This window comes from Lentinus tigrinus (genome assembly GCF_003813185.1).
Source record: "Lentinus tigrinus ALCF2SS1-7 unplaced genomic scaffold L226scaffold_5, whole genome shotgun sequence".
In the NCBI taxonomy this organism is placed as follows: domain Eukaryota; kingdom Fungi; phylum Basidiomycota; class Agaricomycetes; order Polyporales; family Polyporaceae; genus Lentinus; species Lentinus tigrinus.
This window is the reverse complement of record NW_027137914.1, coordinates 329,018-344,687: the sequence shown is the minus strand read 5'-3', so window position 1 is coordinate 344,687 and position 15,670 is coordinate 329,018. Positions and strand designations below refer to the sequence as shown.

The following is a 15,670-nucleotide window of genomic DNA, read 5'->3' as shown; positions in this document are numbered from 1 at the left end:
TATTCCTGACAACGCTAAGTATCAGGGACATGCTTCTGGACTCGACGGCACGGATGTTATACAAGATCAACCCACAAGCGATGTGCTTGCGAGAGCCCAATGCGCCTGTATGGGAATATCCTCTGTTCGGTCGTTTTTCTCGTCTCACGGCGAACATTAATCTGTGGACACGGATCCTTCTGCGTTCCACAAGTCGCCGTCGCGAAGAAGGAAGCACAAATTTCAGAGCTCCGCCACGCCCTCAATTGGTCCCGAGTTTGGTGCAATCGGCCCCTGGCATGTTATACAACCTTGACCTGTGTACAAATTGCAGCTCAACTGGCATCCGGAGGGTATATATCCTGGTCCTAATCGTCAATGGTCTGCAGTACGCTAACTCGCCGCGTCCTTCCCTCCGTTCACCTAGTCATCATCACAAGCATCATGGCTTCCGATACTACCACCACCGCCGCCAACGCCACTACCTCCACGCCATCCCTTCGAACTGATCGTGTGCGGCTGGCGGTGCTTATGGCCCCAAAGCCAGGTATCTCCTTCGAGGAGTTCGACCGCTACTGGCTGGATGTCCACGCCAATGTGTTCTCGTCGATAGCTATCGTGAAGCGGAACTTGCTAAAGTATGAGCAGGTGAGATGGAATGGCTCCCCCTCCACTAATACTCATTACTCATCGCACGCGTCGGCAGTTCCATCTCGACCCCAAGTACGAGGCAGTCATCAATGCCTCGTCTCTCGCCAAGTCGAAGTCGCCCTTCCGCGGGATCGCTATCTTCGAAGCGACGTCGTTGGACAAGATCTTTGAAATCTTCCAGGACGAGGAGTACCTACGCGTCGTCGTGCCCGACGAGTTGAACTTCTTCGATCACGAGAAGGCACAGATACTTGCGGGTCCGTTCGCGAGTATCATTGACCTGTGATGATCAAGTGGTTTTGCCGCGCAGCTGGAGTTGTGGTCGGAGACAGGGATCTGATATGACGTATCTGTGAAGGATCGTGTACAGTGTAGATGACGTTCTTGAGCTTGTACCTTTATCATTGTATCGATGTGTATCGACATCTCCTTGGTATGCAATGCGATCGCACTCTTGGAAGTATGACTAAGTACAATTCACAGGAAAGATGGCCAGAAGTTCCTGCAGACATGAGTGTACAGAAGGGTGCAAATGCGAAGTTGCCAGGGCCATCGAAGACACCTACGTGAACAGGCCGTTGCCTTGCCTACGATTCTCGAGATTACTGGCTGACCCTTCACGCTATTTGCGTCTTACTGGCTTCTGAATTGCGTTGCGAAACAACGTGTGCCAGAACTTCCCCCCCTCACAACTTATAGGCTGCGATCGAAGTTGATCGCCGATGGACAAAGTTCAGACATCCAGACAAAGTCCGAGCACAGCAGGGCCACGTTGCAGCACACCTGACTGAATCCAAAACGTTAATCGTATTCAATCGTCTATGATGATGCATATAGTACACAATCAAGAATCCTCCAGATGAGCTGGAACGGCCCGCCGTTAGACATCCATAAATTGGCATGGGTGGTCGTGACGTACTTTAGTTCTTCTTGTCGATGTAGGTGATGATGGTGCCGGGGCAGAAGCAAGTCTTCGAGCGGTCGAGGAAGCTGCTCTCGTCAGGCCTAGAGACCCGCTGGTACTCTTCGCTCTGGAAGACTTCCATGATCTTCTCGTACGATTCGGCCTCGAAGACGGCGATACCACGGTAGAGGGGGGTATCGTAACCCATCGCTTTGGCACCTGCCTCGAAGACGTCGGTGTAGTGATGCTGCGAAGAAGTCACCCGTAAGACACCACAACGTAGACTGGAGGCATGAAATGTGTAGGGGCGAGAGCACCACGAGACGCGGGAGAACGCGGATGGGCAGAAGAGTGGGGACATGGACGCACCTGCTCATACAGGGTAAGATTCTTCTTCACGATCTCGAGGCTTGCGAAGAGGGGGCCGTGCACTTCCTGCCAGTACTTGAAGAAGTCGGCATCGGACATGCCCTCCCGCTTCGCCATGAGTCCGACGAGGCGGACGCGGTCGGTGCGTGCAGGAGGAAAGGCAGTGGCGGACATTATGAAATGGAGTTGGACAATTGAGAGTGTGGTTTGGCTGGGGATGCGAGGAGGCGACGTTAACTGGGTGATGGGGATTCGTCAAATGTGTTCGGCCTTTTAAGCAGTTCGGCTACCCAGCACGCATTGCTGATGTGTATTGACATCCCAGGTCTATAGCGGTGTAGGTGATAGCCGCATTGCATGAGTCGCGATCCTGACAAAAGCTGGCCGCAATAGGACGAAATCAAAGCAGGCGCACAAGATCCCCAAGAGACACGATCAAGGACAAAGGATCGGCAAGCTGTTGCAAGAGCAACGCGCCCCGTTGCTGACAGTTACGTTGGACATGGCCTGTATGCATCAGAAGCATACACGCGGGGAAGATATGGGGACTAGCCGCAGTAAGTCACGATGAGATGCGCCGCGACAAGGTGCCTTAGGTGTCGCGCCTGGTGGAAGTCGTCGGTCAGTCAGAGACAGCGGGTCTTCCCCCTTGGTCAATGCATTCGTCCTGCGAACAGACTGTAATGGTTATTAGGAAAATCTAGTACCCTGCAAACCACACCCCACCCCCGCAAGGTGGCGGTTCGACGTGCGGAGTGCGATCGTTGCGAACGGGCAGCTGCAGAGGTTAGGCAATACAGTATAATCGTGAATCCAGAGCAGGGCCGGATCAGCACGTCGCACCCGATACGCCAAGCTAAGCCGGGCTAGGGAGGTTCAGCGGGATAAAGTATTTTGTGTTGCTATGCGCAGCAACGTTGCTGGGGAGTGTGCGGTTGCTTGAGCGCACGAGGGTCGGTCGTCAGAGTCGGCAGTTGACTTGGCTCAGTGTTCATCCATAGGCCCTAGACCGTCAACAACACGGTCAAATACTTATGTCGTAGCTGGACTCTGAAATAGGAGATATTGTAGGGTGCGGTGATTTGAACCGGTCTCGGGTAGCTGGAAGGACGACCAGCGACTCGGAAAGCGAGGAGTTGGATGGAGCTGATTGCTGGGGTCGGCGGAATAGATGGATGCGGGAGTCAGCCACAGCCCATGGGCGAGGTCGTTGTGAGTTGTCCAAGTTCACGTTCAGAATCATGGTCAGCGCGAGACTCGAGTGCAGAGCGAGCGCCGCCCAAAGAGGAAGGTTACGTAATGGAACGCGCTTGCACGCGAAATTGCTGCAGTGGCAATTGCAAGGCGCGAGTGAACGTTCTCTCAGTCTCTGCACACCATGTCCTCCAGCATCGAGCTCATCAACCCCAAGGCAGAAAGCGTCAGGAGGGCTGCTGCGCTCCAGGTGCGCTCATTGATCTCTCCTTCTATCTTCTAAAACTCACGGCTGCGAAGGTCAATACGACCGGCGCGATGGGCCTCGCCAACGTCGTGAAAGGGAACCTAGGTGCAACCTGCCTCTTCATTGCAATTCATGCGCGCCGGCTGACCATGATCTCTAAGGGCCAAGAGGAACTCTCAAGATGTTGGTCGATGGCTCGGGGCAAATCAAAATGACCAAGGACGGCAAGGTCCTCCTCTCCGAGATGCAGATACAAAACCCGACCGCTGCTATGATCGCCCGTACTGCCGTTGCACAAGATGATCAAGTTGGTGATGGAACCACGTCCGTTGTTCTCCTCGTCGGTGAACTTCTCAAACAAGCCGATCGTTACATCTCCGAGGGTGTCCATCCTACGGTCATTGCGGAGGGGTTCGACATTGCCAAGAAGGAGGCATTGGCGGTACGTCTTCCTGGTTCTACTGCACACTCACCCATGCCCATACATATACATACCCTTCTTCTCGTCATCAGTTCTTGGACAAGTTCAAGAGGCCCATGAAGCTTGATCGGCCAACCCTGATTAACGTTGCCTACACATCTCTTGCCACCAAAGTCAACTCCGCGCTCGCAAAACAGCTCGCAGCTGAGGTTGTCGATGCTGTCCTCACCATCCGGCCTTCGCCCCCTTCCCCAGGTGCGTCATGCATTGGCTTTCGGTGTATCATCCGCTAATCAAGGCGCGAAGACTCCCCCAACCAGTTCCGTGAGCCCATCGACTTGCACATGGTCGAAATCATGAAGATGCAACACCGGACAGCGTCAGAAACGCAGCTCATCCGTGGCCTTGTCCTGGATCACGGTGCAAGACATCCCGACATGCCCAAGCGTGTCGAAAACGCCTACATTCTGACACTGAACGTCAGTCTGGAGTACGAGAAGACGTGAGTGATCTTGTCTATCATCTTCGTCTGTAGGACGCTCATCTGAACATCCGTGCAGGGAGGTCAACTCGGGCTTCTTCTACTCTTCCGCCGAGCAGCGGGAAAAGCTGGTCGAGTCGGAGCGACGGTTCACGGATGCGAAGTGCCGAAAGATTGTTGAGCTGAAGAACTTGGTGTGTGACCAGGCGGTCGGGAGCAACGAGAAGAAGAAGAACTTTGTCGTCATTAACCAGAAGGGTATCGATCCCCTCAGTTTGGACATCCTTGCGAAGGCCGGTATCCTTGCTCTCCGTCGTGCTAAGCGGCGTAATATGGAACGGTGCGTTATAGCCTCTCACAGACTCGATACTCACGCGCTCATGCCGGCTATCAGGTTGCAACTCATCTGCGGTGGTGTCGCCCAAAATTCGGTCGACGATCTTTCTCCCGACATCCTCGGATGGGCAGGTCTCGTCTATGAGCACACGCTCGGCGAGGAGAAGTACACGTTCGTTGAGGATGTTAAGGACCCCAAGAGCGTAACGCTTCTCATCAAGGGCCCAAACCCGCACACGATTCAGCAGACACAGGATGCGCTCCGTGACGGTCTCCGTGCGGTCAAGAACGCCCTTGAGGATGAGGCACTCGTTCCCGGCGCGGGTGCCTTCGAGGTTGCGTGCGCAGCGCACCTGATGGGTCCAGTGAAGAAGGCGGCCAAGGGGCGCGCGAAGATGGGCGTGCAGGCGTTCGCGGAGGCGTTGTTGATCATCCCGAAGACGTTGGCGGCTAACGGTGGCTACGACGTTCAAGACGTGGTCGTCGCGCTCCAGGTACGTTTTCGTATCCCCGGATGTCATACTAACTCTCCTAACGTAATGACGACTAGGACGAGCAAGCAGAAGGTGGTGTGGTAGGACTGGACCTCGAGTCTGGCGAACCGTTCGACCCTACAGTGCAGGGTGTCTGGGACAATTACCGGGTCAAGAGGCAAATGCTGCACTCATGGTACGTCTACGTCCTTCGCGATGGCGACTCCGACTAACTGCTCCACCAGTTCGGTCATCGCCGTGAACCTGTTGTCGACGGACGAGATCTTACGAGCGGGACGTAGTTCACTGAAACCGGACGGGCAGCAGTAGAGGAACGACAAGCAATGTAGATGTACTGATACAGCAGCGTGCAACGATCCATTCATCTCAAGCACCGTCGTTCGACATTCGCCGAACGAACGATCGCGATTAAACGTATTACATACAGATATACAGACGCAGACGCGATGTCAGAGTGTGTGGTATGTATGGTATATGCTAACAGTAGATCCGCAGCACCAGCAAACAAAGTAGCACAAACACCACACTGGGAAGGTAGTCGACAAGCGACAGAGGCAGAAGAATACTGGGCAAAATGGTCAGAACGTGCAAGGCGAGCGGGATAAGAGTACAATAAGGAACAATAAGGAAGCGCAGACATCGTTCATGTGTTCCTGTGTCCAACACATTGTCAGGTGTTCAACACTAGCTACGTAACGGGGCATCGAGCGTGCGAGGGAATAGAGATGAGATGAATAAGTGAGTATACCAATCCGTGTCTAGTCCGTTTCGTCTGAGCTTCCGCTGTCCCAACCTGCCCGCATGAGCTTAGTCGGCGCGGGTGAGATGTCCGCGGTGACGGTGACGGTGGTGTGGAGGCTATGCATAAACGGAGGAACATTCTTTGGGAGCAGCACGGTCTGCTTCCAAGCCATGCCGGGAGACTTCTGAGGGGAAAGGGGTGTTGGTAAAGTGGGAAGGGTGAGCGACCCGGTGGATGCGGGGCCCGTGTCGGAACTGGACGATGACGGGAGGGGGTCAGAGACCGACACAAGCCGTTCCACGCTCTGCTCGGAATCGTCAGTGAGGTCGACAAGGGCAGAAGACGTCGAGGACGAACGCCGTCCAGGTTTGAAGACCGAGAGCATGCTGGGTCGGAAGCCCTCCTGCATGACAGACAACGAGCAGAAGGCAAAGTGTCATCGTCAGCGATGCTTGTGCAAGCGCTGAGGGTGAAGAGCTCGAAAGCTCACCTCTTCTGAAAATGCACCAGGGTCGACGCTTCCATGAGCAGGAATGTCTGCGTCCAGCGGCGCCTCGTCTGGCTCAGCCTCGAATAAGTCCCCGAAGCTCGCAAGCGAAGTACGAGAGGATGTCTTGGAGTGCGTACGCGGGTGGGAAAGCGCAATCTCCGCGTCGTAGTCCTCCGCATCCTCGTCATCGGCGCTTGGGGCCCGTTTGGGAGCCCACATGCGCTTAGCCATATTGAGCGGATTAGGTCTGAACAGTCCTCCGAATGCGGGCTTGCCCATGAGTTTAGGGCGCGTGAAGGCGCGCGAGCTCGCCGAATCGTCCGACTCTGTACCCTGGTCGTCGTCCTGTTCCGCAGGATCGCCGATGCCGTACTTATCATCGTCAACAACGACCACGGGGTGATTGACATCGTCCTCTGGGGTAACAGGCAAGTGATCGGTATCGTCGTCCGTGGTGGAGGAGGGACGAGAAGAGTACGCATTCGCGTTGGAGGGTCCGTCATGGGCTTCCTGCGGATCTTCGGGAGGCATGGACGATACCCACTTGCGGCGAGCGAAAGTGAGAGGATTGGGCCGGCCGAAGAGCGCAGCGCCGCTCTTCGCCACGCCTAATAACGGAAGAGGACGACGAAAACGCTCCGGCTCACCCTCGTCCTGAGACCCTGCATCCTCGTCAACCTCATTATCGTGCTCGGCGTATAGCATCGATAAATCGTCCTCCTCGCCCTCGATCTTGATCTGTGGCTCATCCGCATCGCCCTCCACCCTGCGACGCTTTCGATCCTCCTCGTCCTCGCCCTCATCAAAGGCCCGCTTGTGCGATGAAGAAAGGCCGTCGTTACTTCCCTCCAGGGCGTCAGACTCCCGCTCAGGCTCGGCACCGTCTTGCGCCCTAGACTGAAGCTTCTGCTGCTTGCGACCCCGCGGCACGCGTCGCCCCCCAGCGGTGAAGTGGAAGTTCTTCCGCATGTACCGACCGTTCGTGCTGGCCTTCTTGCCAAATCTACCATTCGCCTCGCGAGGTTGAGATGCAACGGCGAGGGACTTCGGAGTGGGAAGCTTGGCACTGGGCTCGGACTTGACAACGACGGGAGTAGTGGGTGTAGCAGGCAAGTCACCGCCTCCGCTCCGGAGATGACGTTCCCTCGCAGGGGTCTGAGGTGTGGGAAGCGGGCCATCCGAGTGGCTGGAAGATGTTGCGGACAGCGTTGAAGCTGTCGATACCGGTGCCTTGGACGACCCTGCGGTCGATGACGCACCCTTGCCCTTGGGCGGCGGCTCGCTTTCGCGCATCTTGAGGCTCGGTACGCGGGCTCGACCGCTCCGACGTTCGCGCACGCCGAGGAGCTTCCGTGCCTCATTGGACATACCCACCTTGGCCTTCGCAGGACGACTGGCAGACGCGGACTCCACCTTCTGCCGCTTGGAAGACGGTACCTCTTCAGGCTCTGTGGTACGTGCTCGCTTGTTCGGTGGTGGCTTGTGCACGGCGGATGCAGAACGTGAACCGGAGGCAGCGTGTGAGAGCTTCTGGTTAACGGCGGAAAGGTTCTTGTGCGACAAATGAGCGGGCGTGCTGCTCCTGTGCTCGCGCGGAGTGGGGACGAACGCGGGCGTGCCATCTCCAGGCATGCGTTCAGGCCATCGCGTCGCATAGATAGCATAGTGGCGCATGCACCTGAAAGGAGCGGCGTTACCATCGCGCGTTCTCGCTGAGACAAATCTACGACGCACCTGGGACACTCCTGGTTGACCTGCTTACGCGGTCGCCCCCGCTTCCCCGTCTTTTCCGGTAAACCATTCCATACCACCTTATCTTCCACCGAGATCACAGGAAGCACGCTGTAGCAGGTCATGCATGTTGGCAGCAGCTTCCCGTCCACACCGCGCGGGCCGTCCTGCGGTTTCTTTGCGACCGCGGCTAGTGTGTCCATGGGCGCGGGAATGGCGGGTCGTCGTCGCAACGAACGGCCCTCCATCTCGGGATCCTCCTTCCCCTTGCCCTTGAGGTCAACAGGGTCCGCGGTCGAGTCGTGTGCAGAAGCTGGCGCCTTGCCCTTGCGATCCGGCGGTATAGGTGTGCTGACGCGCGACGCAGACGACGCAGCGTCCCCGCGAGCGCGCAGACGTGTCGACGAGCGCAGACTGGGGCCCTCAGTAACAGAGCCATTATCCGAGGTGAGCGGAGGCGTTTCTAGCTGGCGTACCGCTGACGCAGAGCGCGAGCTCGACGTTGCGCGCTCCTTGCCCTTGCCCTTGTCGACGATGGCTGCGCCGACACTGGCACTGACACCTGCAGCCTCAGACACAGCCCGCGCTTTTTGCGCACGGGTAGCGATGATGAATGTGGGGGCGGGCGTCGCTTTCCGGGGTGTAGAAGCAGCGGAGGCTGAACAACTCTCGGCTGGAAGCGTCTCTGTCTCGGGCGTCAGGAGACCGGTGTCGAGTTTGGATGGGCCCGCGATGGCGGGGCCTGTTGAACTTGACCGCGGCGCAGAAGTCAGATCCGATGTGGCGTCGGGTTCAGCGTCGGGCTCAGCCTCGACATCTGCGTCAGAACCATCGGCCGCGTCTCCTTCCTCGTCGGGGAGCACCGCATATACCCCGCGTCGTGTGCGGCGCTCGTTGACATTGATTTCCTTCTGGGCTGGGTCGTCTTCGCGGTCGGTGGTCCAATCGGACTCGCTGTCGGAGGAAGAACTGTCAGGGGAGGAGCCGGAGTCGGAGAGGTCTTCATCGTTTTGCGGTGCGTAACCGCCACGCTTGTTGACTTCGCAGGTGGCACAGAGACAGTGGCGATTATTGCGGCCGACTGCGGAGAAGTTTTGAATGAGGATGTGCAGGAAGGCGACCGGCGGTCAGCGGGATCAACAAATATGCATGGGAAGCACTCACAGTATCCATCACCGTAATGCGCGGTGACCTCCTCGCCAACGCCTATATGTTTGATGACGCGAAACGTAATATACCGTCCCTCGCGGAAGAGTTCAACGTTGTGGTCGCAATCGTGCTGATGGGATGGGAAAAGTCGTGTGGAAGCAGAAAGGACGCGTGAGTTAGCACAAAGGCCGAAAGCGTCAGTGCCAAGATGGCGGCGGCACAGGGAAAGGACGTGGACTCACGTTGACAAAGCGGGCAGGGCCCAGGAAGAGATGGTTCTTCTTGAGCTGCTTGGAATGGATGACGCTAAAGTCGCGACGGATGCCGACACCCTCTGCCTGGCCGACGTCAGTGCCTTTGAGTTCCTTGTCCTCTTCCTCGGTGAGGTCGGCCATGGAGCCTTTGAGCTCGGAAATGACCATGCCTGGGACAAGGGCTCGCGTGGCGAGGATGCATAGCTCGGACTTGCCAGTACGGTGCGAGTAGCGGGAGGTGTGAGCAATCTCGATCGAGCCGGATGGGTGGTAGAGCTCAAAGTAGCGGGAGGCGTGGCTGTAAAGGGGACAAGGGTGTCAGCGGCTACACCAGGAGGGTGGAGGAGGGCAACGTACGTGGCGAACGCGTTTATCTGCTTCTGAGTGTAGGATCGGAGGTAATAGCGGACTGCGTTGATGCTGAGGGGGGTATATGCGGTGAGCGGGAGAGGGGTGGTTGGAGGGACGACGTGTGAGACGCACGATAGGAGATCATCGACAGCCTGGCGGATGGCAGTCTGGCTAGGGCCCTTGAAGGCAACGAGCTGCGCGTGGAGATGAAGGGAGGAAGGACGCGGGGAGAGAGGTGAGACGTTATAGGGGACGGGGGGAGGAGGGGGAGGACTCACACGTCGGACGATCTGCATGAGCTCCTCGGGATCAGACTTTGGGAGTCGTCTGGAGGGATCCATCTTGTGGACGACGAGGGGGAAGCCGCCTGTGCCGAGCTTCTCGACGAGGAGGTGGCTGAGGAAGTCATCGTCGCGCGAGAGGTCGCGCATGTTCATGATCTTGGTTGGCCGCCATGCGCCCTTGAGGATGGACGAGCAGGAGCTCGCCGCGGGAGGCATTGCGGTGGCGGATGCCCAGACGCGCGCGCAGAGCGGGGCGGGGGAGCTGGACGTCGAGGGCGACGATGGCGGGGAGAGGAGAGCGGGGCGGGGAAAGAGACGGAGTGGCAGAGAGAGACACACGCGACGTGTTGCGGACCGCGCTTCGAGATGTTGGGAATCGCACAGACGCCCGCACGCCTCGCCTTTTTATGCAGCCGCTCACGGCCGCACACTCAGCGGCCACAAACATCGCCAGGCCACAGACATCGCATTCCATTCGCATTCGCAATCGCATCGGCCAACGGCCACAGAACAATACCCGCCAACAAGGCCACCGACGCTTGTGCCACCCGCAACAATCTCTCACAACACACTCGCAACCCGCTCGCACCCGCACACAACAATACAACGGCTTCAGTCGGACGGACATCTTCATTCCTGTGGCGCATGGGTGTGGCATACTCATCATACAGTAGGGCAGTGGTAGTGGTGCAGGAACATGCGCGTCGACGTCAACAACATAGCGGAAATTTTGGCAAGAATACACCCCGTCGCAACCCACACCCGAGCCCTCCCCGCTTCCGCGCGAGAACACAAGCCATAGAAGAACGATTACATCACGCAGCTCCCTTATGCTGCGTGTGCATGTGCGTGCTTCTGCTTGCCCGTCCTGATCTTCCTCAGGTAGAACTGTGCACATGTGATACTTGCCGTCAGCAAATGCTCCCGCAGACCACATCAGGACACCTCAGAGTACGTACCTCGAGTTCCCGGCCCTCGAGGATGTAGCCGTCTGCACGGCCGGACTGTCCGGGTCGGCTGCTGATGACAGCGTACAACCGGCCAGCGGCAAACTGGGTCTCGAGCAGAGTGTCGACCTTGGCATCTACAGGGCCCGACAGGCAATGGCAGGTCGTAGATGTGAGCGATCGGACCATCAAACCGAGTACAAGTACCAAACTTACCCTTCTTCCTCTCCTCGTACTTGCGCTGTGTGTGGTTGGACAACTTTTTCTCCTCCTCACCCTCAGCAGCAGCATCCTTCTTCACGCCACGCTTGGTCACAGGCTGAGCGTACTATGGGAAACAAGCAAAAATTGTCAACCGAAGAGAAGGCAGGGGTGACAGGGCGTGTACATACGTGAGCCTCGTACCACTGACGGAAGGGGGCCGCATCGACCTGGATGATGGCACTCTTGACGAGGGTGTTCGTCCGGACAAGCTCGTTGTTGGACGCGTTGTACACCTAACATGGGAGATAAGCATTTAGCATGCGGTCTGGTGCTATTGCGCGGGGCATTTGAAGAGGCCTTCCTCCAAAGAGAGCGCATAAGAGGAGGGGAAAAAAACTTACGACACCGATGATCCTGGTCTTGCGAGTAACGTGCTCGCTGCCCCAGGCGAAGTTGCCGGAGTCGAGACGGAGAGCACGGTACTTGAGGTTACCACCGCGTACACGGACGGTGTGGATGCGCTTGGGACCAAGCTTGGTGTTGGCGGGTTGACGACCGAGCTCGAACTTTCGCTTCTTGCGGTAGTGGGGGCGCTGGGCACCTGTGTGCGAACGCTTGTGCCGGGACGAGCGGGAGATACCTGTTGTGATGTTACGCGAACGACGGTGAATTTGGCGGATCGGATGGGATGGAAAAGAACGGAGAGGATACTGTTAGCATTTGGGACGACAACAGATAAGGGGACGGTAAGGACACTGACCCATGGCGGTGGTCTTGAGGCTGGAGGGATGGGTGTCCTGTCTGGCCGGTAGACTGTGGATGCGCGATTACAGTTCACGAAACAAGGTTTGATGGCAGCCGAGCTCCGACTGAATCTGCTCAGCCACCGTCAGCGCTTGTCCCGGGGCTTCAAATTAGAAGTACGTAAGTATTAGAGTAAGTACTGACAAGTTACAACCACGCTGGCTCAGAGTCAATGAACTGCTATGTGGCGGGTTACAAAGCCGCTCTTACTTTCATACTTACTGAGAACTGCTGTCGTCTCTCTGCCCGCTCCTTGCCTGCATACTACGCCGTCCATGCACGAAACGACTTCGCAACCCCGGGCTGACAAGGCCGATGCAACCTCATTATACTACACGCCTAGACTCGCGCCGTTTTTCCGACTCAGGCACCTGTAACCTGCCTGTAACCCGCTCAGTGCTCTTCGCCATAAGGCATTCTCGCACCAAGCTGCACCAGGTCCATAGCACCCTTTGATGGCCCTAGCTACAGCAACAAGTATCATGGCATGGTGTCAATCTGCAGGGGGACAGGGGGCTGCTGTCTGTCTCGGTTCCATTTGTACCTGTGTTATCCCCTGGTTATCCCCCTCTTCCATGTTCTCTACCCTATCCTGTACTTGCACGTCCCGCTCGGTGGAGAATAGACGGCAGAGATAAGCCATTCGCGCCCTGTTCGCGCCCTGTCCGCTGTGTTCAGCGCATCGAGCCAGACATCCCAGCGTCCCACTTCCACCAGCCCTGTCCGTCGTCCAATGCGAAACGATCAACTCCGAGTCGACGAACCGGCCCCAGGCTGCCTCGCGTTCGCGGCCCTGCGGATCGTATTCAGGCGGCCATACCGCCATGCTTCCCCACCGCTCGCATAAATACTCCCTCCGCTTCCCAATTCCCGCCCGACGGTTACCAGCCTCCTCGCGTCGCCTCTCCCTTCCTTCTTTCCTCACCACCACCACCACCACAGCCCCGGTCAACGCTGCCTCCTTGACCACTCCCGCCATGTCCCTCAACGCCGCCGCCGCCCAGCTCTCCGCGAAGACACCTCGCACAAGGGGCGTGTCTGCCATGGTATGTTCTCTATCCCCCCCAAGCCCCATCATCGCCGTTAGCTCCCCTCGCACCCTTCCCCATGGCTGCCGCTGTCTTTCTCATCATTTGCCGTGGTATCTTCCGCTCACTCCCACCCTTCCGCCGCCGCCGCAAACGCAAACAGCACTTCAAGAGCGCGACTACTGGCGTTGCCACCAAGAACATGCGCAATGAGCTCAACAGGCTGGTCAATACCGTCGCTGACCCTCAGACCAGGAAGGTGCGCACTCCTTGTCCATGTAGATCGCCTTCCGGTCTCATCTCGATCTACAGGCCTTCGATACCGAGATGCAGTCCTTCTTCTATCTCTTCACTCGTTACCTTGCCGAGAAGGCCCAGAGCAAGGAACTGTGCGTTCACTGCCTCATCACTCCTCCCCGTTTCGCTCACCCCATCTTCATTCATAGTGTCTGGGATCGCATCAAGTCCCCCGCCGCCGAGCAGATCGTCCCTTACGACGAGCTCCCGACCTCCACCGACCCCAAGACGCTCGACAAGCTTGCCGTCCTCAAGGTTAATGGTGGTCTCGGCACGTCCATGGGTGCGTCGCCACAACGTTCCCCATACAACCTCGTACTGATCACTACTGGGCCCGCAGGTATGACCGGCGCAAAGAGCGCACTCGAGGTCAAGGACGACATGACTTTCCTTGACCTCACCGTCCGCCAAATCGAGCACCTCAACACCACCCACCGCGTCGATGTCCCCCTCATCCTCATGACCTCCTTCAACACCCACGAGGACACCCTCCGCATCATCAAGAAGTACGCCAACCAGCAGCTCCGCATCACCACCTTTAACCAGTCGCGCTACCCCCGTATTGACAAGGAGACCCTCCTTCCCCTCCCCAACACCGCCACCGATGACAAGTCCAAGTGGTACCCTCCGGGCCATGGTGATCTCTACAACGCGCTCATGCACTCGGGCGTGCTCGACCAGCTGCTCGCGGAGGGCAAGGAGTACCTCTTCGTGTCCAACTCGGACAACTTGGGCGCCGTCGTCGACCAGAAGATTCTCCAGCACATGGTCGACACCAACGCCGAGTTCATCATGGAGGTCACGGACAAGACGAAGGCTGATGTCAAGGTACAGACTTGGGTTACGTGGTGTGGATTGCCCTGCTCACGTCATCTGTCCATTTGCAGGGTGGTACTCTTATAGACTATGAGGGCAACGTCCAGTTGCTTGAGATTGCTCAGGTGCCGTCTGAACATGTTGAGGACTTCAAGTCCGTCCGCAAGTTCAAGATCTTTAACACCAACAACTTGTGGGTCAACCTCAAGGGTAAGTCCACCAGAGCGACGCGGTACGGGCGTCTGACAAGTTATCTGCAGCGCTCAAGCGCATAATGGAGAACGATGGCATGGAGCTTGATATCATCGTCAACCCCAAGGTCACCGACAACGGCGTCTCCGTCATCCAGCTCGAGACTGCAGCGGGTGCTGCCATCCGGCACTTCAAGAATGCGAAGGGTATCAACGTACCTCGCAACCGCTTCCTGCCCGTCAAGTCCTGCTCGGACCTGCTCCTCATCAAGAGCGACATCTACTCGCTCGAACACGGGCAGCTTGTTCTCAACGAGAACAGGATGTTCGGCACGACGCCGGTCATCAAGCTCGGCGACCACTTCAAGAAGATCGCGCAGTTCCAGAAGAGGTTCAAGAAAATCCCGAAGATCATCGAGCTGGATCACTTGACGGTCACGGGTGATGTGTACTTTGGGAGGAATGTTACGTTGAGGGGAACCGTCATCGGTGAGTACCCTTCCCAGTCTTCTCCATGTTCAACCCGCTAATCCTGCTCTCACCTCCAGTCGTTGCGAACGAGGGTCAGCGCATTGACATTCCCGACGGTTGCGTGTTGGAGAACAGTACGTGCCTCTCACTTTGGCATAGTCTGGAATGCTCACATTGTGTGCAGGGCTTCTCTCCGGCAACCTCACGATGACGGAGCTTTGAGGCCGTTTACTACCGGCAGAGATACCCCGAAATACAGATGGAAGGCTCTCACGATGGACATTCATTCTAGCGCAACTCTACGCCACGCGGTCGTTTGCTTTGATAGTTGAAACTAATTGTTTGCATCTGTATCATCCTCATAGAGACCGTACGCACCTGACTTACGAACCCAGACAGTTTACGAACACAAACATAGTGTCATATGGTTGTGCTTTCGAGCATCGCACATCGTGTGGATTCGGCAAGGTATTCGGAAGTGAGCCAAGTCTCGTGCTGTATGTTCCGATTCGAGGCAGGATGGTATTGGCTGAGGTCACATGCCAGCTCCGTACTGGACGGTGGCTCTGATTGGACGGTCTTCGAATGGATGAAAGGCGAGTCTTAGGGGGCGCCTGCGAGCTTGAGGGGCCTGACCTTGCTCTGGACAGAGCGAAGACCATGTTCTAGTTCCGTTCGAACATACCAGACGCATCCATTTGTCAGTTCCGAGCAGGTCATATGCAGCCCCCCACGGATGCGTACGCTACTCAACATTCGGAATTCGGGGGCTTACGGGCTAGCGCTCGTACTTAGTCCTCGCGTAGTACTTAAGTGGGCCGTCCTCCAGCCACCC

The 15,670-nt window shown here is 57.1% G+C and overlaps 8 protein-coding genes across 8 annotated transcripts; 3 read left to right on the top strand and 5 right to left on the bottom strand.

The window, feature by feature from the left end:
- The first annotated feature begins 364 nt into the window (after positions 1-364).
- On the top strand, positions 365-1,072 carry L226DRAFT_531525 (uncharacterized protein). Its single transcript, XM_067680096.1, has 2 exons — positions 365-627; positions 686-1,072. The coding sequence occupies exons 1-2, from the start codon at positions 424-426 to the stop codon at positions 914-916; spliced, it is 435 nt and encodes a 144-aa protein (XP_067538740.1). The 5' UTR covers positions 365-423; the 3' UTR covers positions 917-1,072.
- Positions 1,073-1,442: 370 nt separating this feature from the next.
- L226DRAFT_610136 (uncharacterized protein) lies at positions 1,443-2,543 on the bottom strand. Its single transcript, XM_067686125.1, has 3 exons — positions 1,904-2,543; positions 1,550-1,781; positions 1,443-1,494 (listed from the first exon to the last, which is right to left on the bottom strand). The coding sequence occupies exons 1-2, from the start codon at positions 2,075-2,077 to the stop codon at positions 1,551-1,553; spliced, it is 405 nt and encodes a 134-aa protein (XP_067538739.1). The 5' UTR covers positions 2,078-2,543; the 3' UTR covers positions 1,443-1,494; position 1,550.
- A 713-nt stretch (positions 2,544-3,256) lies between these two features.
- L226DRAFT_610135 (chaperonin-containing T-complex zeta subunit Cct6) lies at positions 3,257-5,521 on the top strand. Its single transcript, XM_067686124.1, has 9 exons — positions 3,257-3,347; positions 3,398-3,449; positions 3,506-3,786; positions 3,858-4,020; positions 4,072-4,267; positions 4,326-4,586; positions 4,641-5,076; positions 5,133-5,251; positions 5,301-5,521. Exons 1-9 carry the CDS (start codon positions 3,282-3,284, stop codon positions 5,383-5,385), a joined length of 1,659 nt encoding a protein of 552 aa, XP_067538738.1. The 5' UTR covers positions 3,257-3,281; the 3' UTR covers positions 5,386-5,521.
- Positions 5,422-6,358, bottom strand: L226DRAFT_480821 (uncharacterized protein). The gene has a single exon (XM_067676901.1). The coding sequence runs from the start codon at positions 6,225-6,227 to the stop codon at positions 5,835-5,837; it is 393 nt and encodes a 130-aa protein (XP_067538737.1). The 5' UTR covers positions 6,228-6,358; the 3' UTR covers positions 5,422-5,834.
- L226DRAFT_457657 (uncharacterized protein) lies at positions 6,261-10,293 on the bottom strand (the record flags this gene model as incomplete). The annotated part of the gene is made up of 7 exons (XM_067675386.1): positions 6,261-7,986; positions 8,043-9,120; positions 9,204-9,318; positions 9,431-9,740; positions 9,800-9,862; positions 9,926-9,987; positions 10,072-10,293. The coding sequence occupies 7 exons, from the start codon at positions 10,291-10,293 to the stop codon at positions 6,261-6,263; spliced, it is 3,576 nt and encodes a 1,191-aa protein (XP_067538736.1).
- Positions 10,294-10,798: 505 nt separating this feature from the next.
- L226DRAFT_551019 (40S ribosomal protein eS8) lies at positions 10,799-11,992 on the bottom strand (the record flags this gene model as incomplete). Its single annotated transcript, XM_067682794.1, has 6 exons — positions 10,799-10,965; positions 11,037-11,161; positions 11,241-11,352; positions 11,417-11,521; positions 11,630-11,868; positions 11,989-11,992. The coding sequence occupies 6 exons, from the start codon at positions 11,990-11,992 to the stop codon at positions 10,906-10,908; spliced, it is 645 nt and encodes a 214-aa protein (XP_067538735.1). The 3' UTR covers positions 10,799-10,905.
- Positions 11,993-12,432: 440 nt separating this feature from the next.
- Positions 12,433-13,370, bottom strand: L226DRAFT_284771 (uncharacterized protein). The gene has a single exon (XM_067673590.1). It carries the CDS (start codon positions 13,108-13,110, stop codon positions 12,526-12,528), a length of 585 nt encoding a protein of 194 aa, XP_067538734.1. The 5' UTR covers positions 13,111-13,370; the 3' UTR covers positions 12,433-12,525.
- On the top strand, positions 13,140-15,057 carry L226DRAFT_567842 (UTP-glucose-1-phosphate uridylyltransferase; the record flags this gene model as incomplete). The annotated part of the gene is made up of 8 exons (XM_067684090.1): positions 13,140-13,319; positions 13,373-13,449; positions 13,507-13,640; positions 13,698-14,185; positions 14,245-14,383; positions 14,434-14,853; positions 14,913-14,969; positions 15,020-15,057. The coding sequence occupies 8 exons, from the start codon at positions 13,140-13,142 to the stop codon at positions 15,055-15,057; spliced, it is 1,533 nt and encodes a 510-aa protein (XP_067538733.1).
- Positions 15,058-15,670: the final 613 nt, after the last annotated feature.